Source organism: Balaenoptera musculus, chromosome 15 (assembly GCF_009873245.2).
Source record: "Balaenoptera musculus isolate JJ_BM4_2016_0621 chromosome 15, mBalMus1.pri.v3, whole genome shotgun sequence".
In the NCBI taxonomy this organism is placed as follows: domain Eukaryota; kingdom Metazoa; phylum Chordata; class Mammalia; order Artiodactyla; family Balaenopteridae; genus Balaenoptera; species Balaenoptera musculus.
In genome coordinates this window covers 29,819,317-29,830,677 of record NC_045799.1, presented here as the reverse complement: position 1 = coordinate 29,830,677, position 11,361 = coordinate 29,819,317, and the positions used below count along the sequence as shown (strand labels likewise).

Sequence of the window (11,361 nt, the reverse complement as noted above, 5' to 3'; positions counted from 1 at the left end):
CTGTAGAAATAGTGTCTGACAGAAAAATTCAGTGTCTCTTTCATTTCCCTCCAGTAAGACAAATTCACAGACAAACTAAGGTAATATCAGTAAGATACCAGTTATATTCCTACGGATGAATTATTAAATAGACTTTCTAGTTCAAATCATTCTTAGGTGAGCTGAGGAAAGAAAGAAAGAGAGGAAAGAAGGAAGGAAGGGAAGGAAAGAGGGAAGGAGGGAAGAGCGGTCTTCATGCTTGATGACCCCTGGATAGGCTGAGTAGCGAAGCTTTAAGATGGAATTAGCTGGAAGATCAAACCTGAGAACGCAGAGATGAAAGCACACTTTAGACAGTTTTCTAACGACATGTCCCAGCTGTAAAGCCACACCACATGAACATCCCTCCTCTCTTACCCTTGCCTTCTTTCTCTACCCAACTCCCTAGCTTACCTAGTTTCCTGTTGTGCTTGACAGTCGCAGGAGCCGCCATTAACAAATCCTCTGATGGATGTCTTTCAAAAAAGCTTTAGCGTTTTCTTGATAGAGATCTGGTAACTATACGAATTAGGAAATCTCCTGTTAAAATATGTCCAAAAATTATTCGAGAGATGAAGCCAAATTTCCTTCTCTTTGAATGTAAGCTAGACTTAGTGACTCCATTCTAATGAATAGAAACTGGTGGAATTGATAGTGTAACTTCTTAGAACAGGTTATAAGAGGCATTGTGGCTTCCTCTTTGCTTTGTCTCGGATCACTGGCTCTGGGGGGAAATCAGCTGCTGTGTTGTGAGGACACCCAAGCAGCCCGATGAAGAGGTCCACGTGGGGAGTAATCAAGTCTGCGGATAGCCAGCAAAGAACCGAAGGCTCCTGCCAGCAGCTGTGAGTGAGCCATTTGCAAACGTATCTTCTAGCCCTGTCAAATCTTCTGATGACTATAGCCCTGCCTCAGATCTTGACTGCAATATGCAGAACCAGAACTGCCCAGTGAAGCCAATCCCAAGTTCTTGACCCACAGAAACTGTGCAAGATAATAAATGTTTATTGTTTTAAGCTGTTAAGTTTGGGGGATAATTTGTTATGCAACAACGGATAACAAATACATTCCTTCACATAAAATTGTGCGTCATCAGAACAGGATAATTTGTCTGTGTTTGTGGTGGGTGTGTAGGGATATTGGTTAACCTTGGAAGCCTGAGGGTAACCACTGGAAGTCCTGGGTTGTTACTGGCACCCTGCTGATACTTGCCCCTGCTGGCAAGGCCTCTTCAGCGGTCTGGCCTCCAGGGCTAATGCCCCCACGAGACTTCGGCACAGAACCAGTATGTGACACACAGCGTTGCCGGAGACAAGGCTCTGCACTGCACCCTTTGCGAAACTCCCCCCAAAACCATCTTCCGTGTCCCTTTACAATAAACAATCAAATTGCTTTTAGAATTTTGTGCATGAGAAAGATTTTTATGCCCTGAGAAATATTTTGTTTACTTCAATTAGATAAGGAGAACCACATTGCTCTCTCTCCTTGCCTTGCTGCCCCGGAGGCTCCAGTGCATTTTTGGTGCTTGATGGCATCAGCTCCCCTCCGGCTAGTTTCTGGGGAATCACCATCTTCCCACTCACCAAGGCTGGCCTTCAGTTCATTTACTTTTATTTTCATCGGCTTCTTCAACCTTTTGTTTACACTGACTCACCTCCTTTGGATAGAGGTGGTGATCAGGAATGCGGGTCCCTCTGCAACCTCCTCCCAGTTGATGGGGCTGGCAGAAACCTGTCCCAACATGGGCTCCTTGCAAAAAGTCTATGATGGTGGTCATGGTCCTGCCCCCTCTTCCCAAGTCTGGAGCCGAGGGAAACCGCTGTGAGTGCAAGGTCTAGAGCTGCCTGAGCCAAGATACAGGGAAGGGCAGTTAGTGAGGGGAAGGCTCAACTCTTCTAAAAGGTGGATAAAGCCATTGTCCTCCTGTTTTGGTAGCTAACAAGGGCTTGAGACTGAGTAATCAAGGTTTCCATGTTCACTGAGAAGAGGGAGAATATGCATGTGTGTGAGAAGAGAGAGGAAGAGAGAACGATTTTGGGGGTGAGGTGAGCCGGTGGGGGCCCAAGGATCAGCCCCAGGACCATGCTCCATTAGTCCCAGCTGTCAGTGGGGAGGTTTCTGAGCACTCCTTCCAGAGGCTGACCTCCAAGGACGAGCCTGAGGCTGCGCTTGGCCAGAGTCTGGTCTGACGCCAGGGGGTGCTGGGAGGCAGGTGACACAGTCCTGCCAGCAGAACTGGAGGCCCTAGAGCCCTGCGCCTTCTGGTCCAGGGTCTGGCTTGGGCTAGCAGGGTGATGTGCGGTCCCTGCAAAATGAACAAGACAAGAATGAGGATGTGGGAGATTTCCCTACAGTTTCCTGGTGTGGAACTGGAGCTTTCTGGAGCTGCCCTGTGCTGTCATTAGCTTTCAGTCCTATTTAGTGATGTGAGAATGGTCGGATCACCCTCAGGCATCTAGGTGCACCTTGGCCTAGTCTTGGCATAAACAGCCATGTAAGAGGAGCTGTCTGGAGAACTAGATTTTGAAGGCTGGCCTTAGGCTAGACTCTGTGAGCCTGGTTTTCTTGAGAATAAAACTGGAGCATAATAACAGCCTCACAGGTGGCTACCAGGGTCAAATATGGTGATAGGGTTGTGGAAACTGTTTGGATCAGCCCCAGAATGGTGCTCCTGCTAATCAGATCCATTTCCAGCTCTTTCGCTTACTTGTTTCTCTCCTTCAGCTCTGAGTTGGGGGCAATTACTGGCTTGTTCTTCACCAAATCCAGTTCCAGGGACATAGAAATAGACTAAGTTTCCATCGTGGATGGTATGGCCTGTGGCTTTGATGGGGACCATGTCCATGTGTGACCTCCAGGCTCCCTCCCGTCCCAGCTTGATGCACGTAGAATCACAGGACGGACAGAGCCAGGGTTCCCCGCATCACTGTAACCGAGCAGGACCCTATGGGGCCTTCCTGGGACAGGCTTTCCCCCATATCCTCTGCTTTACCTCTTCTCTGAAGTACCTAGATAACAGTATTTGACGCACATTTCCTGAGTTGTTTTACAGATGTGAAAACACCCCACCAAATGGAAGAGGTTAACTACTTGATGACCATGAGAACATAGCCCCAGGCCTCCTGGAGCCTAAGGACTGATAGTGTTAACCCCAGTGACACCACCCTGTTCCCTCACCATCAGCCAATCAGAGAATTGTGCATGAGCTGATCACACACCCTATGACCCCCTTCCCTCACCTGGCTTTTAAAAATGCTTTGTCGAAACCCTCTGGGGAGCTTGGGACTTTTAGGGCATGAGCCACCTGTCTCCTTGCATGACACTGCAATAAACCTTTCTCTGCTCCAAACTCTGACGTTTCAGTTTGTTTGGCCTCACTGTGCGTCGGGCGTGTTGCAGCAAAAATAGAAATGAGACTTAAATAGAAATGAGACTTTTCTTTTCTGATAAACAAGGAAAATAAGGAAACAATGAACAGGCTGGGGAAACAGCATAAACAGGCCTGAAAGAGTTAAGCAATCTTGGTTATTCTTTAGCGGTTACTACTAACAAACACTTCTAGCTAGACTTGTCCTTCACAAAGCTAAACAAAGCTAATTACTCTCTGACTCCATAGGAATTGTTCTCTGCACCTGGCATTCTTCTCCCCCTATACTCCCTTGTAGCATTCTGCATTTCAAAAAGAAGGTCACAATAACTTCAGGGACATCAGATCTGGTTGCTGAGCCGCCTGAGGCCAGCTTTGGCTGTATATTTGCAGAAGAAAAGAAAAACATGCAAGACCTTCATTACTTTGAGCCTTATCACCTTCCCAGGCCACAAGCCCTGGGATATAAACCTCTCTCTCTCTATTCCCCAGGGAGTGGGGCACAGTTCTTGAGGCCCTAGCCCCCTGTGTTTCCTCTTTGCCTGGCAAAGAATAAAGCTACTCTTTCTCGTTTCCATATTTCTTTTTTGGCATCAGTGCACAGAGAGTCAATATTTTGGAATCAAATTTTAGGGGCTCGTCCAGGATCTTCTCATGGGCAGGTGGCCCTGCAGGGCCCCTTGGCTTGATCGGAGGCTTGGGGATCTCTCTCCACACCAGCCTCCTTCAGGAGAGACGAGGGTTGCGGGATTTCTCTGAGGCCAGATCACCAGGGACTCCCTGCCTCAGGGCCGTGCCCCGATCACACCTGACCCGCCTTCTTGGCTGCAGAACTCTGAGGCTGTGGTGGAGAATGGGGGAGAGGTTGACCTAGAAGCTGCTGAAGCTTTTTTTTGCCTTGAGGACACCTTCTTTTTCCCTTCCCTGTGCCAGCTCGGACTTCTACTCTGAGAAGACATTAACTCTTGGAATATCAGAAAGAGGGTGTTTGGTACGTCATGACACACCCGCCAGCATTTTGGTAAGTCCTCTGGGGTGCACAACTGAGGTCTTTTGACTTTGTCTGTTTGGGGAACTTCAGTTCCAATTTGGGGAATTCTCCCTGTAAAGGGGAATTCTGTTTGTAAGGTGCCATTTTGGACAAACATCACAGGCTTAGCGGGACTTGGAAGTCACGTTTGGGCATTTCTGACGTTTGGCTTTTTGATATCTGTGCATCTCTTTGCCGCTTGTTTTACTTTGAGTGTGACTTTCCACTAACGAGGTTTGGTTTGAGCGTGCAGACATCTGGTACTAACTGCTTGAGCTAAAATGGGAAGTGCTTCCTCTAAGGTTCCACCCTCACCTGGGAACCTCTTGGGGAAAATTTTAAATTGACTGGTCGACCTATAGCTATCATCCAGTGACAAAAAAAATGGCCTGAAAATGGATCTCTTACAATTAGATCTTTAATGCCACAGGATGGGAAAATGGACTGAGGTTCCCTTATGTTCAGGACTTTATGCCCCTTTTATCATAATCCTGCTCTATGTGGCTCCGTAATCAAAAGCCTGAGGAATCAAAAAATCTCTCCTAACATTATAAATGATCCCCTCTTAACTCCTCCCAACTCTCAGGGGGGAACCAAGCTTTCCCCACTCCTGCAAGTTCCCTTACTGTTCCAGATTCTTCTGATCAAACTAAGATCCCACCTCCCCAGAGAAACAATCCCTGCTAGGACAACATTTTATCAGCCAGTCTCCCCCTGTTATTAGGGCCAATTCAAGTACGATTTGGTCTATATTTTAGCTATGAAACTATGACTACAGAAAGGAAAGATGATTTTCTTTTGACAGTATGGCCATAATATTCTTTAGACTCTGGAGAAAATTGGTTAAAATAAAACTTTTTCTGAAATTGCCAAACTAATTCTTTTTTACATGTGCAATTAGAAAAAGCTAGCTTGCTGAAGTACTTTTTTTCAGAATTCTGACCCTGAGAGAATAAAAATATGCCTAGGAGAAAGCTTGAAGTTAACACTTATCATGTCCTTGAGATACAAACACGGCCCACTTTGCCTGAGACTTCAGCCTTGGGTTAATTAGTAGAACTTCAAGCCAAGAAAAAAAGGGGGGGGGGCAAAGAGACATTTTAAATCTCAAGCAGAAGCTATGAGATCTCTGTCTATCTGGATACCTGTGTATGTCTCAGTATGTGTTCTTGTCTTTGGATTATATTGCTGAGGTTAATTTGTAAATGAGCTCTATTTAATTGGCTTAAAAGAAAAGTAAGTGCTTACAAATCAAACAATTCTAAATACAAGAGAAATTAAGCTAAATGAATTTCAGGTTCACGTGAACTGGGAAATATTCAATATTAAATTAATACTGGTATTAATGTTTAAGTTTGTTGATCTAATTAATATAGACATGTCTTTAGAGTCATCAACATTAAGTATACTTTTATTGTGCCTAGGTTTAATATAAGCTAAATAAGATCTTATTATATCTGTTGCAAATTTGTCAACAAGGAAAGTAACTCGATGTGAAGAAACTTTTAAAGAAAGAAAATACAAATAAGACTGTAGAGCAGAAACTAACACAGCATTGTAAAGCAACTATACCCCAATTAAAAAAAAAAAAAGAAATAATACAAAGGGATCCTGTGAACCCTTTACCCAGTTTCTTTAAATAGCAACATCTTTCAAAGCAGTTTTTAATACAAGCTATACTTATTGGAATAAAATGTTGAAGACATTTAAAAAAAAAGATAACGTCCCTCTGTGAATAAATTTCTGAGAGTCAGCCAAGCAGTCTGACCCAAGAAACCATGCTTCTACAGCTGACTTCAACCCACTTCTACTCCTGAAAGTCTTCCAAACTCTGAAATCCATGCCTCCCCAAAGTCTTTCAATTTATCCCCATGCCTTGTCCAAATGTTTGCTTTGCTAAAGGAGACTGCCTTGCTAGCATCACTCTTACTCAGAGACAGCATGACTGTCTAACAGAGGAATGGTTGAATAAATAGTAGTATAATCCATACCATGACATTTTCCCTAGTTCTTAAAAAGAACAAGTTAGATCTCTGTCTAATAAATCTCTATCTACTAAATTAAAAAGAAAAAACAAATGAGATAAGAGCTTTGGGTAAACTTTTTAGGAATAATTATGTTTAGGAAAGTCTACTTAAGAATAATCTCTCCAGATATTTGACGACTTGAAAATTTAGAGTAGTGCTAAATTAAGTTAAATGATGGAAGTTTATTGAATAACTAGGCCACTGCCAAATAAAATAAGATACTAAAACATCCCAAGGAGAGATATTAAACTAATTAGGTTGATTTGGTATGTTAAATTACATGCGAAATATTGTCAAATGAGCAACAAATCTTCTTAGGTTATATTGCATGGTAAATGTTACTAATATAGATACTCTAGAAATTATATGGGATTCCTAAATTTCTGATATGTCCGGGTAAAATGTTATCAGTCATAATTCTAGTTATCATCTTAAAGTGTTGTACGTCACAGCAGTAACCAAGTTACTTTGTCAATTGCATTGTAATCAGATTTTAAACATGCCTTCTTAAATCTTTTGTCATTATAGACACTTTCGCTTTCACTCGAATGCATTTGCAAAAGTGCTACCTCTTCAAGATTTATAGAAAGGACTTTCTAAGATTAAATTAAAGATTAATTAGGCAAATACATTTTGTGATTAACAGTAAGCTGGTACCAGACTGGAATTTGGTTCTCTGTTAAGAGAACAAAGTTTTCTTGGAATGCTGCTTTTGATAACAGACTGTGTACATTTCTTTGCCTTTAAGTGATTTATATTTGTTTTTAAAATATTTTGTTACTTTGATAAAGTAAATAAGTATTATTTCACAATGACCTATGAAGATTATGACCCACGTAGATAAAGTTCATTCTGCTACTACAAAAATTAACCCCTTGTTGTCAGACTTTTGCTATCCTGATGTCCTTGTAGCATGGCAACAGTCTACTCCTAAGTCAGAGAATTCAAAATGGGTCAACAATAGCTGTAAATTAAACAGTCAGGGCTATGGAAAATCCAAGACAGCTGCTTGACTTTTCCCGGCTCCCTGACAAACCTCATTTTTATTTAATGGGTTAAAGCCTTCCCCTGGCTACAGGGTTAATGCCCTCAAAATGAAAAAAAAAAAAAGGTTAAAATGTGTTTTCCACTTGGGGTATACTTTCTACAATCTCCAGTGATCAAGGCACCCACTTCAGTGGACAAATCACACAAGCCTTAACAAAAACTTCACAAACTTCTTAAGAATTATCACGGTCACTATCATCCTCAATCATCAGGTAAGGACAACAGAACTAATGGAAAAACCGGACTCAAACAGAACAAAAATTAATTACATGGGATCAAATGAACTGCTAAATATGATGATAATTTTTATGACTTTTTGTCTGACATATTACTGGCTTTTAATCTTTGTTTTTCAGATATAAAGAAGCTCTTCTCCTCAAGCTACTTATGGTTTACAACAATTTGGTAATTTATACCTGTGGGTAAAATTAAAACAATTTTCTTTTCTCTCTGCCTGGTCCCGCAGAAAAAAATTGGAGACCGTTGGGTAATGAACAGCCTTATCAGGTAAATAAAGAAGACAGTCTCCTGACAGATACAAAAATCTCAAAGTATTTTAAAAACCTCTAGAAGAGAAAAATCCAGCTAGGATGGCGGGCCTTTGGCATGGCTTTCTTGGCCTGGAGAGGACTTTGGAAATTTAGTCTGAGACTCCTTCTGAGGAATTATGCCAGAGTCAATGTAAAGAAACCTATGTGGTCAATGGACCACACTAATTTTAAAAACAAATTAGTCTTGGCTATGTTTAATAGAAATTGGGATAATTTTAGAAAAAATTATGTTTCCCTAAATATTAGATTCTAGTTTTGTTAATTAAGGTCTGTGTTTACTAAGACTCATTTCTCAGATAGTTCCCTGCTGTTATGTTATATTGTTACAAAAGTTAATTAAACTGTCAGAAGGACATTCTAAGTGTGTTTCTGAAGCCTAACTTCAAAAATCAATCTTTAGGGCTTCCCTGGTGGCGCAGTGGTTGAGAATCTGCCTGCCAATGCAGGGGACACGGGTTCGAGCCCTGGTCTGGGAAGATCCCACATGCCGCGGAGCAACTGGGCCCGTGAGCCACAATTACTGAGCCTGCGCATCTGGAGCCTGTGCTCCGCAACAAGAGAGGCCGCGATAGTGAGAGGCCCGCGCACTGCGATGAAGAGTGGCCCCCACTTGCCACAACTAGAGAAAGCCCTCGCACAGAAATGAAGACCCAACACAGCCATAAATAAATAAATAAATAAAAATTAAAAAAAAAAATCAATCTTTAGATGAAGATCAGATGCTCCATGATCTACAACCAGGAGATTAACACCAGCCTATGGTCATTTAAATTTAAAGAAACAGTCAGACTATACTGAGGATAATCAGTCTAGTAACACTAGAAAATTGGGCTGGGTGCCTTATTGTATATTGTATATATACAAGATAGGTGTATACAATATTAGGTGTATATACCCCTAATTGTATATTGACAATGCCAATATACAATTTCCCTGAAAGATAAGGATTGGTACAGAACAGACTAAGTCAGATGACGTGGGATATACTGGGCCACACCTCATGGAAGTTCTTGGCTTAATTCGTACTTATGACTTTACTAATACTGCTAGCTATGTTATTTGTATTTTGTCTATTTTACAAGATTGTTGTTTCCTGCATTACCAAATGTGTGACTGAGCCTCTGATAAAATGATGATATATAGTTCCATATGAGATCAATGATTGTAATAGTGTAACTCTATATATGGAAAGAAACAACAAGAGGGAATATTTTCCTGGACCATAAGAGACTAGTAAGCCAGGTGGTCCAGAGACTTTTTGCTACTAGTAAAGCCTAATTCAGTAATAGCACATTGAGTAGCCTATCAACAAAATCTTTACCAGACTTAGGAATGAGCATTCCTAGCACCATGGGATGAAATGGTCATAAAATGCCCCCCAAACTGTGGTCGAACTTATGACCATGAAGGGGCCCTGCTGACTGGAAACTGACACTTGCAGTCTACCTCTACAAGGATTAAATCATGAGCTGCTACAGCTGCTGACCTTCAACACCCCCTGCTTCAACATCCCCTGAACTCTGTTCAGGGGGGAGATCAGAAATGAGGCACTCTGTGCTCTGGGAAAAACTGACAGAACAGGCCTTCAGATAGTTAGATATTTTCAGGTAAGGATTTTCATAAACCCAAATTCTTGAATTTTCTCATACCTAGAAAAACACTAAAATTACTAACAGTGGCAACTGCTTTGGTTTATATGTTTATTATATGTTAATACCACATAAAAGGTTAAAACCTACTTGGCTAAAATTAGACAACTGGCTACCTGGCTACAAGTCTCCTCAAAGTGCCAAGTCTAGATTAGGATTCAGCCTCATTCTCCTAAAAAGAATTAAGATCTATTCTGTCTATTAATATTCAGGTGGTCACTCCTCCAACTACTTCTGAGTCTGTTACACCTACATCAATCATACTGGGCTGATAGAAAAGACATCAAAACTATATATGACCATGCCAAATGGCTCCATTCCTTTGGACAGGATAACCCAAACACTGACTCTATCTGGACCACAATTAAAATTGTTATCAAATGTAACTTGGTTCTTATTCCTGCTTTGGCCCCTGGTTACAGTCATTCTTTTCCTGATCTTTGGCCTCTGCCTTTTTTAAAACTGCTTGTTAAGTTTTGTCTCTTCCAGAATACAACAGGTTCACATCAAGATAATCACGATACAGAGATTCCAGCCACTCCTCGGAACAGATCCTGCCAAAATAACAACAGAAGTCACCCTGGGGCCCCTTAATGAGACAAGGCGAGAGCTCCATGACCCCAACTAGGTAAGGTCTATGATATGAGCCCCTTGCCAGTCTGAAGAAGCTACAGAAGACAGACCATCATCTCTCATCCTATCAATAAAGATTTCTTGGGGTTCATGTATCTCAGGGGTGATTTAAGTAGGAGATAGATGGGCCCCTGGGCTGGACAGCTGATGTTTGTCAAATGGAGCAAAACTGAAGTTTTGTCCTCAGCCAGGTAAGAACGATGCCCATTTCCCTTCCTCCATTGATATGGAGGGAATGAACTAGCAGTGGGGAATTTGTTGCAGCAAAAATAGAAATGAGACTTTTCTTAAATAGAAATGAAACTTTTCTGATAAACGAGGAAAATAAGGAAACAATGAACAGGCTGGGGAAACAGCATAAACAGGCCTGAAAGAGTTAAGCAATCCTGGTTATTCTTTGGCAGTTACTACTAACAAACACTTGTAGCTAGACTTGTCCATCACAAAGTTAAACAAAGCTAATTACTCTCTGACTCCATAGGAATTGTTCTCTGCACCTGGCATTCTTCTCCCCCTATACTCCCTTGTAGCATTCTGCATTTCAAAAAGAAGGTCACGATAAATTCAGGGACACCAGATCTGGTTGCTGAGCCGCCTGAGGCCAGCATTGGCTGTATATTTGCAGAAGAAAAGAAAAACATGCAAGACCTTCATTACTTTTGAGCCTTATCACCTACCCCAGGCCACAAGCCCTGGGACATAAACCTCTCTCTCTCTCTATTCCCCAGGGAGGGGAGCACAGTTCTTGAGGCCCTAGCCCCCTGTGTTCCCTCTTTGCCTGGCAAAGAATAAAGGTACTCTTTCTCGTTCCTCCAAAACTCTGTCTTCGTATTTCCTTTTGGCATCAGTGCACAGAGAGCCAATATTTTGGCATCAGGCACACGAACTTGCGCTAACATTACCACTTGGGAAGAAAGTGACCATCAAGTGGAAACACCCAATTTGGACTTTATGGAGTGAGAAATAAAGTTTCATTGTGTTTGAGCCATTAGCTGTTTTTGGCCTGTTTGTTACATCAGTGTCATTCTAGTGCTTACTT

The 11,361-nt window shown here is 42.0% G+C and overlaps 1 protein-coding gene across 1 annotated transcript in view; it reads right to left on the bottom strand.

The window, feature by feature from the left end:
• Nucleotides 1-2,121: 2,121 nt before the first annotated feature.
• TMC2 (transmembrane channel like 2) overlaps nt 2,122-11,361 on the bottom strand; it is an 87,677-nt gene continuing 78,437 nt past the window's right edge. The window contains 2 exon segments of the mRNA XM_036826531.1: nt 2,122-2,222; nt 2,225-2,323. Of these exon segments, the coding sequence (XP_036682426.1) occupies nt 2,122-2,222; nt 2,225-2,323 (200 nt within the window).